The 15760-nt window shown below is 34.6% G+C and overlaps 2 protein-coding genes across 2 annotated transcripts; both read right to left on the bottom strand.

Annotated features, from left to right (window-relative positions):
- Positions 1-343: 343 nt before the first annotated feature.
- On the bottom strand, positions 344-1673 carry LOC127098018 (uncharacterized). The gene is made up of 4 exons (XM_051036519.1): positions 1382-1673; positions 985-1101; positions 839-909; positions 344-692 (listed from the first exon to the last, which is right to left on the bottom strand). The coding sequence occupies exons 1-4, from the start codon at positions 1505-1507 to the stop codon at positions 452-454; spliced, it is 555 nt and encodes a 184-aa protein (XP_050892476.1). The 5' UTR covers positions 1508-1673; the 3' UTR covers positions 344-451.
- An 8613-nt stretch (positions 1674-10286) lies between these two features.
- Positions 10287-13139, bottom strand: LOC127098017 (probable glycosyltransferase At5g03795). Its single transcript, XM_051036518.1, has 5 exons — positions 12884-13139; positions 12111-12736; positions 11900-12030; positions 11204-11552; positions 10287-11072 (listed from the first exon to the last, which is right to left on the bottom strand). The coding sequence occupies exons 2-5, from the start codon at positions 12687-12689 to the stop codon at positions 10410-10412; spliced, it is 1722 nt and encodes a 573-aa protein (XP_050892475.1). The 5' UTR covers positions 12690-12736; positions 12884-13139; the 3' UTR covers positions 10287-10409.
- Between the last annotated feature and the right edge of the window lie 2621 nt (positions 13140-15760).

Raw genomic sequence — 15760 nt, 5'->3', positions numbered from 1 at the left:
CCAAAGAGTAATTATAAAACTTAAAATAAACTCATTCAAATAGGCTAAAGAGTGATTTGATCTAACAACAATGAAATTATTCCACAAGACAAATAAGTTAAATTTTCGTTTAAATTGATTTACTTGATCTTACACATATTCATAAACTATTTTTTTTTATTTTCATAAAGAGTTCAAGATATCCACTTTATAACGTAAGATTTTTTATACTGTCAATTAATTATAACCACTAATTTATTTAAAATATTTGATTTTTATTTTAAAAATTTAAAAAGTAATACAGACGAATGATTGTGATGCATTGACAGTATAATGTATACAAAAACACATACTTTATTTTATCCTTTGTTACAAAATTAAGTTTATACATATAAGCACTTATGATAAACGCTTATCTTATAAGTGCTCAATTAAACAAACTGTTATAGCTAATGTTAGACTTTCCATCTTACTACCCTTTTCTTCTTTTAGGACTTAAAATGAACTCATCATCATCTTCATCACTCTCAACAATTACTTTTTTAGCTTTTATATCTCCATTTTTAGATTCTTGTTTATTGGAAGTTTCAGTTTTAGTGGCTGAATTTGATGGCTTCACAGGAGTTCCTGTTCTCAGCTCCTTTTGCTTCCTATGCTTCTTCTCAAATGCTCTCTTGGCACTTTCCGGAGATAACATCCCATGTTCCATTAACCTAACATTAAAATATAAAATATATAATTTAACTTTTTTTATCGTCATTTAATAAAATAAAAGTCACGATTTTAAATTGCAGTCTGCAACCATAATAATCTCTGCACTTGACAATTTTGACTATATCAAGATTGGAAATGGACTTACCAAAATTCTGCCATTTCACTGGATGGAATTTGTTTTGATAATGACTCGTAGAAAATTCTTAAAGGTTCTTTCTGTCAATAAAATTAATAGACATTAGATTTATAATTTCTTGAAAAATCAATTGTTGCATACTCAAATATCAATACCTGTTCTGGAGGATCATGTTTCTGCCCAGGAAGATTATACACTTTCTTCTCTCTCACTTTTGTAGTTGTTGTTTTCGTCGTCGATTTCGAAGATGACGATGTTGCTTTATGTTTAACCTTCAAAATCAATATTTTGATGAAACAATTGCTTTATAAAAAAAAATCATTTTCGAATTCTAATAAATCACGAGATATTATTAATGTAACAATCAACAAAATTATGTAGCTAATTTAACACAGCAACATATAACTATACTCTAATTTGAAAAATCCCAGAAAGCAAATATTCATAACCCTATGAATTGATCCACCATTTAATAATTCTACCAAATGACATGACCAAAAATATTAATAATAATTTCAATTTGAAATCTTAATTTTGAGGAGTGATTGATACCTCAGATTTTGTGACAGATTTGATCTTTGAATCAGGTGGATTTTTGGTTGAGCTGGCCATTTTCTTCCTTAAATCTGGATCATTTGATTTGAGCTTCATGGAACTGTTTTTGATCTCTGTAGCCATTCATGAATCTAATGCAAATTATATAAGATTTTATTTATTGAAACATTTAATTATTTTTGGTTATAGTAATATCCTTCTGAATCTTATACCAAATGCTCAATTTTATTTTTCTTTCCTGAAAAGGGAGAGAAGAACGTTCAGATTTGCGGGTTAATGGTTGTTTAAGTGCCATGTTCTTCTCACATATTGAACTGTGCTTCACAAATACATTTATGCATTTTTTTAACAATAAGTTATTAGTTATAAGTTATTAGTACCATATTTTGGTAATCATTTTTAAGGTTTAATTACATTTTTGGTAATCATTTTATTCTATTTGCAAAATCAAATTTTTTATTTTATTTTTAAAGAGTTTTTGATCACTTTCCTAATTTTTTTTCTTCTTTTATTTTTAAAGAGTTCAACTCACTTCTAATAGTGGGTACCCTAAATATAATGTGTATATTTTCTACTAGATAGTCTTATTTTTCATGTTATTTAAATTTGCTCCTTTCTAGGAATAAAAAATAAATGCATTTGGATAATTGATGATTTAATGGTGGTGTTGATCTTCTTTATGACGACGGAGTGTTGACTTGTATGGTTAACACTCTAATGCGCAAATCGGTTCAAAATTTAAGATGAGTGTGGTGAAAATGGAGATGTATTTTATTCTTTGTATATAAAGTGATTTAATGTCTTAGATTAAGTGGAGTGGATTTGAAATAGATTGAGCCTTTGTTCGGTTCAGAACAGTTGCTCCCAAGGCTTTGTCAGACCTTAAAGGATTCAGGGGAAGCCTTAAGTGATGTGGGTTGGCCTCCTGGACATTATCCAATGTGAAATGGAGCTGTAACGTCTGGAATCAATTAAGGAAGTAATGAGGAAAGTGCATTAAATGTAGTCCCATCATTCAAACATTTGATGACCCTTTTTTGACACGTGCGGTGACGTGACAAGCTAGAGTATGGTGCAGTTTACGGTGCACTTGAGCAGGCGTGTATCCACGAGGGAAAATCGAGTCGTTGATCTTGTGACTTCTTTTTTTGGTTGGTTTGATCCCTTCAGTTGTCGCTGCTATAAATAGGGTGAATTGAGTATTTCGAAATTTTTGTGACCCTTAACGTTCGAACTTGTTGTTACTTTATCAGAAAATGTTTTCGTTTTCTCTTCCCTGAGAATATTATTAGAAGCAATCTTCATCACTTTGCTCAAAGTTTTTGCCTTTCTTCCTCTTTTCGTGCTCTACCAGTCTTACATAATCAAGCACCATCCTAACTCAAGCTTTTATCTCCAGAATTTCTCGTTTTTAGTCAGGATGAGTGATAATATTGTTGACTTAGTGAACGATTCTGAATTTGAAACTTCATCTGCCTATATAGTGGAGATATCCCATGATTCTCATCTCCATCCTCTTGGTCACAACCATTTGGAACCAGAAATCATACCCCTATCTGACGATTTTGATTTAGAAAGGGTTTTTGGAAATTTCTCAGAGGAACGAACTTCTTCATTTGGTTCATATGAATATCTTTTTATTGAGTGTCTGGTGGAAAAAGTTAATCATGTCGAGTTCCATATTCCTCATCGCGTCTTATCCAAGGAGGATTTACAAGCCAACTGACAAATGAGAGAACATGCTAAGGATTATGTCCAACTTCGCCTGAAGACTAATATTTGCGAGCCCAACAAAGTCGAAGTGAAAGTGTAACACCTGAGGCCAACGAGGGTGGGGAATGGTCATCAATGCACAAAGCATGACAATGAGCGGCTCATGGAAACTTTTAGGCAAAAAAATGAATTCACATCGGAATGAGAGGGATGTTGAGGCTGTGTAGGTATGTGACTGCATGGTTGAAGGAAAGCTTATCGGGATTGATTGGTACTACCTGTACCAATAATATGCATATTCTTTTTGGTAGCCTAACAAATAAGAACTCCATAGTTAAGCGTGTTTGACTTGAAGTAGTATTTAGATGAGTGACTTTTTGGGAAGTTTCTCGGAAAGCGTGTGAGTAAAGATAAAGTATACTAAAAAGACATGTGTTGGTTTGTTGGATCAATCGGTAATCCTGAAAGAAGTCAGGGGCGTTGCAAATGGTATCAGAGCAAACCTCTCCCAGTACGATGTGGTTTACGGATAAACCAAGCGGAAGCTGGTGGGCATGTAACACCCGAGGGTGACAAGGGCGGGGAGTGGTCGTCGGTGCACAAGGCATGACAATGAGTGGCTCCTAGAAGCTTCTAGGTAATAAAACGAATTCACATCGAAATGAGAGGGATCTTGAGGTTGTGCAGGTATGGGACTGCATGGTTAAAGAAATGCTTATAAGATACCAAAAAGATACATCTTCTTTTTTGTAGCCTAACAAATAAAAATTCCATAGTTAAGAGTGTTTGACTTAGAGTAGTATTTGGATGAGTGACCTTATGGGGAGTTTCCCGAAAAGCATATGAGTGAGGATAAAGCATGCTGAAAATACTTGTGTTGGTTTGTGTCATTCGATAATCCTGAAAGTAATATGGGGCATTGCAGAAAGCGAAAGCCTACTTGTATCTTTGAAATCATCCAGGCGGGATGGAGTACAAATGGGTAAACACAAAAATAGTAGGTACTTTATCAGTTTTGAGTATTGAGCCTGCTATAGATACATTTGACATTATGGTCGAAGATCCTCTAGAATGGTCGGTTCTTCTAGTGGGGTTAGATAAGACGATATGCAGTTATTTTGACGACTGCGTGATCCCATCCTATGAGTATTTGTTCACAAAAATAGATATGTGATTTCCTTTTTTTTTACTTTGAAAATAGCCATCTTGAAATATTTAAAAGTTTCCCCTTCCCAACTTCATCTAGGGTATTGGGAGTTCATGAGGATATTTCAGTTTTGCGCCGAGCATAAATATTGGAAACCTTTTCTTGGGTTATTCCTTGATATGTTCCACCCAAGGTGCACTTCTCAAGATAACTTCCAAAATTAAGGGCTCATTAGCTTTCATCAGGCTAATCCTTGGTTCGATCTCTTTACTCTCGACTAGGCCAATTTTCTGGGGGGGCTTCTTTTTGGTAAATCCCATCATACTCATGAACCATCTCGTTTCATACTAACTCCCTTCCGATTCTCCTTGTTTATGTAGGATTTTATATCTAAAATACTGGTCTAGAATCCACTTTAATCGGGATGCTCACTCCTAATGCACCAAGCCATATTCCCTTTTTTAGAGGAATTGGCGATGAAGGAATAAATACAATCTTAGTTTAAGTGGCTTGGCTATGAGGAAGGTTTCGGGCTCGGTGAGGTGTCCCCTACCAAGGTGAGAAAAAGGAGGATTGACACTCATGTTATTTTGAGTGCATTTAGCTAGGATGGGAGAAAAAAATATTTTGTGAGAGCGGTGTCCCAGTGCTTTTTCTTTTACTTGCGTGATTGCATTTTCAAATAGCATGGAAAAGGTGAACAAGTTAAAGTTATCATACAACCTTGCAAACTCTCAAGGTATTTAGATCGTGGTGCCTCCTCTGGTGACCAATACTTCTGCTCTGGCCCTAGATCCTACCTTAGTTTCTGAAACTCCTACTCCTACACCCGAGGTAGACCAACTTATGGATGTTACATCCACTTTATCTGTGGGGGAGTCGACCTCCTCCAGTTTCAAAAAAGAGGGACCAAATGAAGAGAAATAATCCTTCAATAATGAGGGTTCTCTAAAACAAACTCGTATCGTCGAAGGTGGTGCTTCCGAAGAAGTAACTCATTTCATATGGATGTCAGACGTATTCTTTTCCTAACTTCCTCACACTCAAGAGGAGTCTACTACTACTACTACTATTTCGACATCAGAATCATCTTTTTTTCAGAATCACCCTAATGAGGAAAAATGGAACTCGTCTCCGAACTAAGTTCAAGTTCATACTTCAGCTGATGCCAAATGATAGCCTTATCATAGTACAAAATCTCCATCCCTAGAAAAAAATACCATATTTCTCATATCAGTCATCTCAAACTCATTCATCAGCACCTTCTTGAACTTCATTATCTCATCTAAACAACTTCTTGTCAACAATATATCATCAACATAGAGACACATCAGAATCATACTGCCTTCAGAAGTATGCTTAACATAAATACCATACTCCATCTCACACTTTCTGAATCCTTAGAGCTTGTAAAATGAATCAATTTTCAGATTCCAAGCTCTAGGAGCTTGTTTCAGTCCATACAACGTTTTGTGCAACATGTACACCATCCCTTCCTGATTCTTTTTCAAAAATCCAGGAGGTTGTGACACATATACCTCTTCTTGTAATGGACCATTCAGAAATGCAGATTTCACATCCAGATGCATCAGAGGCAAATTTCTATTTGCAGTTATAGTAATCACCAGTCTGATTATTTCGTGTCTAGCTACAGTCGCAAACACTTCAAAGTAATCTAATCCAGGTTTCAATAGAAATCTTATTGCTACTAACCTTGCTTTGTATTTTCCAATTGATCCATCTGGATATAACTTCACCTTGAAAACCCATCTGACGCTGATGGCTTTCTTATCCTTTGGAAGTTCAGTCAACTCCCAAGTATTGTTTCTTTCTATAGCCTCAAGTTCTTCTTCCATGGCTTTTAGCCACACTTTCTTCTTGAGAGCTTCTTCAGTACTTACTGGTTCAGAGTCTACTAAAATGGCAACTGGATGACTTCTCCCTCAGAGTCTACTTCAATATCTTATAATATGTCAAACTTTGAAAATCTCTTTGGTATTTTTCTGATTCTTTGTGGCCTCTGAACTTGATCAGAATCTTCTTCAGATGTCGGAACAATATCAGATGCTTGACCACCTCCAGAAGTTGGACCACCTTCAGAAGTTCCACCTTCAGAAGTTTGACCTCATCCAGAGTCTGGATCAGAATTAGATTCACCTTCAGAGTCAAACTCGTCTTTAGAATCACCTTCAGAATCATCTTCTGATTTTGACTCATCTTCAGAACCTTTGGATTCTGAAGTATCTTCAGAAGTTAACTCAGGTGTTAACACTACACCAAATTTGGATTGAGACTTACTCCAATCCCACACTTTTGATTCCTTCACAATGATGTCTATGCTGACTTCAACCTTATTAGTTACTGAACAATAAAGCTTATACACACATGTACTGTGGTACCCAATCAACAACATTACTTCGGTTCTATCGTCCAACTTCTTTCTAGTAGCACCTGGAACATGTTTGTAAGAAACTGACCCAAATACCCTAAAATGAACCACGCTTTGCTTATCACCAGTCCACTTCTCAAAAGGAACAGTTTCCTTCAGCTTGTTTGTTGGACACTTGTTGAGCACATATGCTGCAGTGGCAACAACTTCCTCACACAAGGTATGAGGCATCTTCTCCTCCTTCAGCATACTCCTTGTCATATCAAGCAAAGTTCGATTTCTTATTTCAACAAGACCATTGTGTTGAGGAGTGTATGGAGAAGTCACCTCATGCTCAATTCCATTCACCTCACAAAATTTTCTGAACTCTGTAGAGTTATACTCACCTCCACAATTAGTTCTGAGAACTTTAAGCTTCTGATCACTCTATTTTCCAGCCTTCAATCTTGAACTTCTAAAACTCAGCAAACACCTCATCCTTAAACTTGATGAGTGTTACCCATGTCATTCTTGTGGACTCATCCATAAAAGACATAAAATATTTGTTTCCTCCAAGTGAAGGTACTTCAAATGGTCCACAAACATCAAAATGTACTACTCCCAAAGCATGCTTTTCTCTTGGGGCTATTTGTGATGCAAAGGGAAATCTAGGTTTCTTGCCTTTCATGCATATTTCACATGACTTTCTCAGGCTTCATAATCTTGGGAATGTCATATACCAGCTTCTTAGAATTCAGATGCCCTAAGCTTCTAAAATTAAGATGCCTTAATCTCTTGTGCCACATCTCACTGTCACCTTCAGCGTCTTTTGCACTAAGGCATTTAGTTTCGGATGTCTCCATATTCACCTTGAATGTTATGTTGCTTCGCTGCTCAGATTTCATAATCAACTTCTGATCAGAATCATACAACTTCAAGAGATTGTTCTTCATAGTAACTGAGAACCCTTTCTCAATGAGCTGACCTGCACTCATTAGACCGCTCTTCATGCTAGAAACATACCAAACATCTTTGATCAAAACAGTTTTACCATTCTACACCTTGAATTTGACATTTCCCCTACCTTTAGCATTGAGGTATTTATCATCAGCATATCTGATCTTTGTCCTCTTTCTAGAGTCAAAATCAACCAGCCATTGTTTGTTTCCAATTAGGTGATTTGAGCAGCCAGTGTCCATATACAACTAGTCTACCAAATACGCGTCATCAGATTCATAAGCCATCAATAACATAGGTTCATCATCAGAATCTTCACTGACTATGTTTGCTTCTTATGATTTCCTTTCCTTGTATGACCAACGGTCAGCAACAAAGTGGTCAAACTTCTTACAACAGTAGCCTTGAACCTTCTTCTTGTCCAACTTCTGCTTCCCCTTCTGATGTTTCTTCTCATCAAAATTGGAGGCTTCTGACTTCTGAAAACCACCACCATGTCTCTTATTGGATTCTGACCAAAACTACTTCTAACTCTTCTTCCCATAAGACGCCTTCAGAGCCTACTCTACCTCTCTTTCAGAGGTTTTCTCAGTTAGACATAACTTTTGTGCCTCTAGACTACTCTACAACTCTTAAATTCTCATAGTGCTTAGGTCTTTAGAATGTCCAATTACTACAACAATGTAATCAAATTGAGGAGTAAGAGATCTCAGTACCTTCTTAATGATTACTTGTTCTGACAAAGTTTCTCCACAAGATTTCATTTGATTGGTGATCAGAATCACTCTAGAGATGTAAGCATGTATCTTCTCATTGTTCTTCATGTTGAGATTCTCATACTTCTTACATAGGGATTGAAGCTTCGCCTTATTCACTGATGCATCACCATCGTAACACCGTACCAATGTGTCCCACGCAGTTTTTGTCATCGTTGAATCAACGATTTTCTCAAACATGTTTGCATCCACACACTGATGGATGTAGAAAAACGCCTTTTGATATTTCTTCCTTGTTTCTCTTTGTGTGTTTCTCTGTGCTTCCATCACATCCGCCGCAACCGAAACATAATCGTTGTTTGACGAGATCAAGAACGTTTTGAGCACCAAACAACACACGCATCTGACTCAACCACTGATTCCAATTCTTTTCATCAAACACTGAAAGATTTGTATTCAAGTTATTGTTTCCACTGTCCATCTTCGATTTTATGCACTGAAACTCACACATATCTCACAAAACACTTGTGTTTCCCAATCCCGCAAAATCAAGAAATGTGATTCTATTACGATTCCGATCGTGAATTCAACATGAATTCAAGAAATGAAATCAATCACACAGGCCTCATCGTACACTCGTGTTTCAATGTGAATCTTCTCTGTGAATCAAACCGGAGCTCTTGATACCAATTATTGACACACAATGTTGAATATGAAGATGGAGAGAGAATAGAGAGGAAATAAATCTAACTAACTTTAAAAAAAAAAACTCTATTGGTTATATTCACACTGAAATTATGTTAAACGAAAATAATATCTAGACTTAAATAAGAGAAAATGACCTCGTATATAAGAGAAAAGAGACAACAATAAGAGAAAAGAGATTTAAAAAGAAGAAATGCATGAATTAAATAGGTTAAATGAGTGAAAATAAATAAAAAGAATCAAGGCATGAATAAAAAAAAGAAATGACCCCGTACATATTAGAGAAAATGAAAAGAAGGAATAAATTGATTAAAAGAAATGTTATTGTGCACATTATGAATTTACAAAAATAATGAACAACATTGCCTCACAAAAATATCTAAACCATGGTAAGTCAACTGAACAATTTATTTTAAACAATTCAATTAAATAATTGAATTTTTAAAACTAGTTTGAATCATTTAAAAATATTTAGTCAAAATTATTATTTGACAATATTTTAACAAATAAAAAATAAATAAATAATGGTTTTCAATCATTTCAAATAATTTCTCTCCTTTTCTCTCTTCCCATTAATTAACCCATTAAAATTAAATAATTGAAATAAATAAATAATTTCACTATAACTTTAATAAGTTGCTCAAATTGTAGTGATTATATTTTGAGTATGCATTTCAATGAGTTTTATGCTAATAACTTATTGCACATACAATACATATGTGTGTATGAGAAATCAAACTAAAATTAAATGTATTCTAAACTTAGGAATGAGAATTATTCAATTTGATTTTTAGCAATGTAGTTTGTTTCTGTCAATTCAATGAATGAAATTGATGCATTCTGATTGAAATTTGAGATTGTTTAACATATATGAGTTGTCGCACACAGCCTGTTTGATGAATTGCCAAGATGATTTGTTTCTCCAAATCTTGTGATTAAGTATTCGTTGTTTTTAGAATCCAAGGCTTGTGCATCATTCACATCATATAAAAGCAGCATTCACAATGTTGGAGATTTTGTTATTTTTTGTTCATTCATTCTTTTTAGCTCTATTACCATTATCACTTATTTGCCAACAAAGTATGTAGCTGATAACTGTAGAAGTTTCATGTATGTAGCTGTGATAAACAGTTGATCAACCCTTTCCCTTTTCTTACTCATGTTCAGTCATTAAAAATATACATTTAGCTAATCATACCATGTGAGTTATCAAGCTTCATGTCAGAGAACAAATTCACAATTGGGTTACTACTCTACTGTACTTTTAACTCTGGTTCAATGCTGATGGATGATGGATTTTCTGTATCCAAAATAACTTGTTTATTGATACTGATGGCAATAGAGAAGTTGTATTTACACCAAAACTTTAAAAGATTTACACAACAAATGACCTTACCTTATATCCAAGTAGTTAGTTATCTAGCTAATGGCTGAGAAGACTCTATTGTACCAAATAGAATGAAGTATCATATGAAATATATCATACTTGACAGGTTTCTTGTGCCACAAGAAATGCTTCTGCACCTTTTTCACCCTCATAAGCAATCTAAGATACCTCTTTTCTGGTATTGAAACCAGTATATTTTTCAAATTTGGTATATCCTTCTCCAAAACCACAACACTAAATGACTCCCAATCCAAAGCCTCGAAAAAGGGTGGCACAAAATTATCTGATATGATAACTGGAACACATTCATAGAATATAGCTTCCACAACTCTTGGACTATTCACTTCATACCCTCTTGCACAAATACAGTACTTGCTACTCTTCATGTACTGAATGTAGTTGCTGTTTCCTTTAGATTTTGGCAATTTTCCAAAGATTTTCATGTCGGGATCTTTGTTTTCCCAGTGCTTTAGCAGAATTGGCCTCACGTAACCGTGCATGCTCCCTGCGAAAAAGGCTAGTGTTGTCTTCTTTGAAAATGTGTTGCCTCCGAGATCCCGTGTTGGGTTTTGAGCGTTTCGGACGTATGTTTCTGGAAGAGACGCGTCTTTGCCGAAGAAAAATCCTTCTTTAACATCGGCATTGCAGAGGGATCTTATGCAGGTCGCCAAGCGCAACTTTGTTTCTGATGGGGCCTGCATATGGAGAGAAATCTTGTATCAGAAAATAAACCACAAGTAATTGCAATTGCGGCCACATTTGCAACCGCGATCGCAATTTAAAACCTTAGATTTCCAACAAAATGACAGAGAAAAGTCATTAGTACCCAATCATGGCAACCGACGAGAAAATGATCAGCACCTCCAGTTCTATTCCAGAAAGAATGTCTCGCCGCTATCAGGTCAACGTAATCGTGTAGATATTGAATCAGATTCTTGTGGCTATGTGAATCCTTTACATACAAAGCTTCCTCTAGCATCCTAGAACTGAAAGGTAAGTAAAACAGATGAGCCTTCTTTGGATTTTTTGTTACAAATCTTTTATTAGCTTCCATCAGTTTCATGAACCACCCTTCAGAAGCATAGATTCCTGTGAGAAATGGTGAATGCAGTATAGGTCTAGCTCCTTCTTTGTATACATAAACTTTGAGTCTCTCTTCCATTAATTCATAGCTCCTGAACATTTAACAGTCACATAGAAATTTGAAGCTTAAATGTTCAATAAGCATCATGCTTCAAGTAATCAATCACTACTAATTTCTTTCTTTGTTAAGCATGTTTTAATAACCGAACTGAACCAGACGGTTCAAGCTGCTGAAACTTGAACCGGCCTTTACCACAGTTCGGTTATTTTAGCGTCTGATCATGGTTTTGTCACGGTTTAAACAACTTAAGGCGATTGAAGCATGTTTGATGTCTGGTTCGGTTTCTAAAACATTCAAAACAATCGGTAACATAAATTTTAAACCCTAAACCCTAATGGACATTGTTTTGAAGGAAAAAACTAAAATTTACAGCAATACCTCTTGAACATGGAAACATTATGATAAATTGGACCATAAAGTTTTGGATCATTCTTTACAATTGGTGCATTTACAATCTCTGATCTTGCCTGCAGTAACTCTTGATCAACATTTGAAAACCACCTTGGCTTCTAAAATCCATAAAAAAAACATAAGCTTAGAAAATTTGAACATCAGAAAGCCAAAATCTCCAAGTCATTATGTCACATACCATTGATCGATACGACGCGTGGCTTTGAATCAATAACTTGTTCATTTCAGAAACTGTTGTGACCTCTGAAACAGGTGTATGAAATTCTTGTTTCTCCTTAGGCACAGTTCTGACAGAAGAACTTTTGCTATGTACATTGCCACCAGTTTCTGGCGATGATGGCCTAAAACTCTCTTTCTCTATAGAATCAGTTACATTATCTTTCTGAGATAGTAACATGTTACCATCATTTGATAACACTGCAGCTGTTATATTTGGACTCACATTCGTTGTAGAATCATCAAATGCTTGAGATTTGTTTTGTGGCCATTCCGGTTCCAACACAAAACCAAGTTCATGAGTAGAATTTCCTTGATTGAAAACTGTGACATTGTTAACAATAGTCTTGTTGGTATATCTAGCTTGAGATACTGTATTTTCTGGTGTTGGTACTTTGTCAGAAGAGAATAGAGAGAGAAGAACATTGCCATAGGGAAGTTCAAGATACTGAAAAGCTAAGATCACTGAAAAAGTTATACCAATAAGCCATAACAATCTCTTCGTTTCTAGCTGAAACATTGACACAAAATCTCCACCCATTTTGCTTAAAATTCTTCAACCATCATCAATAGACAAGAATCAGCACTCTGCAAAAAAAAAAAACAAGAAGATGAAAGAAACTCATAAACCCAACAAAGATTCACCAAAACAGTAAACCATTTACATGCAAAAGCAAATAAACCAATCAAGAAAAGGATAAGAAGAAAAAAAAGAAAGGAAAATATGAACTTCACCACCAACAAAGGATAGAAAAGGTTCCAAAGATGAGTGGACTTGAAGTTGATTAACAAGAGGTTCCAAGATTTGTTCTTTTTCTTTTGCATGCAGAGTTTCAGAACCAAACACAAACTTGAGTAGCTTGTAGAATTATTTAATATTGAAAAAATACAAAAATAAAGAAACGGAGTTAAGTGTGTAACGTTTATGAATTTTGGCACTAACTCCGAAATTGGAAGTTCCTTCAACGGTGTAGTATTTAGATTTTTCAACAAGACAACATCATGAACATGAATTAAGAGGTACTATGTGACAATATAAATAATGTATATTATAAAGTTTTTCAATCAAAGTGGAATTGATGGAGATTTATTGTTATGACAGGTACAATAATAACATATTAGGCTTATGCCACCGCAACATGAGACCGTCAGCAAATTTAATTTTGCTTCAAAAAAGAAAACGTCTCGTAGAAGTTTATTGCAAATTGACAAATATTTCGAACTCACCAAAATCAATATAAAGTCAAAAATGTCACTCTTAATTTTTTTTAAAGTCAAAAATAGACTACATAATTATAAAAATAGACTACATAATGTTAAATATCTTGGTTTTTTTACCATTAAAATATAGAGAGTTTTAGCATTAAATATCTTGAATTTTTACCATTATAATATAAACAAAGAGTTTTAGGATTTAAAATAGAAAAAGGAAAAAAAAAGTTGTTTAATAGTTGAGAAGTGTATGAGCATCTATTATCAAAATATGTTCTTAAGCGTAAAATTACTAATGTCTATCTACCATCCAAATCGAGTGGACAAGTTGAACTCTTCAATAGAAAAATCAAAAGAATCTTTAAAAAGTTATGAATTCAACGAGTAATAGTTGATCTCTCCACATGAGTAATGTTTTATGGGCTTATAGGACGGTCTCTATGACACTATTGGAAATCTATTTTTATATATCGGTGAAAACTATAATTTTAGAATTGAATTTTTTGTAGAGAGATACACTCAAAATTATATCAGCCTTCACTTTTTAAGATTCACCTCATTTTAAACAAAATATAATCTAGAAATGTATCACTATATGATCATTGGATGTATCCGAAAATATATCTCTGAAATATCCCATGCATTATTTATGGTGTTTTTATTCACTGAGTTGGTTAAATTAACAACTCGGTGATATTTTCGGAGATGCATATCCGGAAATGTCCAACGGAAAATTGGATAAAACACCACCTTGTGTGATCTTTTTCTTCGTGCTCAAACAACACTCCATTTTCAAAACCCTTAAAAAAGTTTCTTTCATTTTCAATCAACTTTTCGATACTGAAACATCATTTTTGTATTTCATCGCATCAAAATGAGCAAAACAAGCTGGAATTGCAGGTAAATTGCATTCATTTCATCCATCATTCATTGCATTAATATGATATTTTAGCTGAAAAAATGAACGTTGAATCCAGATATGTGTCTCCGGACGAAGTTTGATGTGGTCTGGATGCATCTCCGGGTTGTCCCGATAGCTTGAGTTTTAAAGTTGTTTTTCTGTTATTGGTATTATTAGATATGGTTTCGAATATGTTTCTCAAATCTATTGTGAGTGTGGATGTTAAACTGATCGAAGTGAATGATGATGTTAAAACGGGTGCTCGAGCGGTTTTTGTCGAGGTAGATATCCGTGCATAATTTATAAATTATTCTCGAATTTTGAATAACACAATTCACCCTTACTCTTGTGTTTGAAGTCACTTGATCAATAAGAGTCTCACTAGCAGTAACAGTTTCAGAGGGTTTACCTGGAATAACCTCGTGAGGTCCTTCAATATGAGGATTCTCAATATTTTCAGTAAGCGATGAAGGATTGTGAGTTTCTTCAGGTTCCTTGTCTGCTTCAATTTTCCCAAGAGGTTCAAAGACTTTCCAGTTAGGTCGGACATGGAAACTGGGATACAATCAACTGCCATTTTAGAGTCTTTAATTTGAAGTCCTTAGACTTAGGAAGAGAAGAAACACCTCTGAAATTATCGCCAACCTTTCGTTTAATCGTTTCCCTTCATTCGAACACCATAATTGTTCTTAAAAGCAATGTACAATATTTTTCTTCTTTGATGTTTTCTTTTCAATAGCTGATGTGTTCAACCCTCTTCTTGTTCCTACCATGCTTACAAAATACTTTAACATTTGTTTAGTGGAAAATAAAAGTTTAGAGATAGACTTGAGGCGTGAAAAAGAAAACTCGAAAGTGAGAATATTTTGGATTTTTAAACAACATAGCATTTCCTTTTTGGGGCAATACGGATCCCAATGGATCTAAGAGAAACCATTCAGTCATATTTTTTTAGTAATTTCTATAAATTGATAATGCAAAGACCTAAAGTTGAATGAAGATTCTAGAATTGAATAACATCATGCTCAAGGGTGGTCTTCTTATCTTCAACCATTTCCCTAATGAAGTGATGGTGAATATCGATATGTTTTGTTTTGAGGTGTTGACATCACTCATGTTGTCACAATACAATGTCATGAGATCTTATGTAACATTATACTCTTTGAGCATCTATTTTATCTACAATAGTTGAGTTTGATTGCTTCTAACAACAATAATGGAGACACAATTTTTATTTTTACTAAACCAAAAGATTAAATTATTTCCAAAAAAGAAACATTCACCAAATGTTTTTTTTTTCTATCTTCAACATTCCTTTCCCCGACGACATCACAACATATCAGCGAGGAGTTTGTATCAAAGGAGTACAAAATTCCATAGTAAGATATTGCATTTATATATTTGATGATACGTTTGACCCGAGTGAGATACATAACCTTAGGATTGGATTGATATCGATCACATAATCCCACAAAAAAAGTAATTTCATAGTGACTGGT

The sequence above is a fragment of the Lathyrus oleraceus genome, chromosome 6 (assembly GCF_024323335.1).
Source record: "Lathyrus oleraceus cultivar Zhongwan6 chromosome 6, CAAS_Psat_ZW6_1.0, whole genome shotgun sequence".
NCBI lineage: Eukaryota > Viridiplantae > Streptophyta > Magnoliopsida > Fabales > Fabaceae > Lathyrus > Lathyrus oleraceus.
The sequence above is the reverse complement of the archived record's forward strand: the minus strand, read 5'-3'. Positions and strand labels throughout refer to the sequence as shown.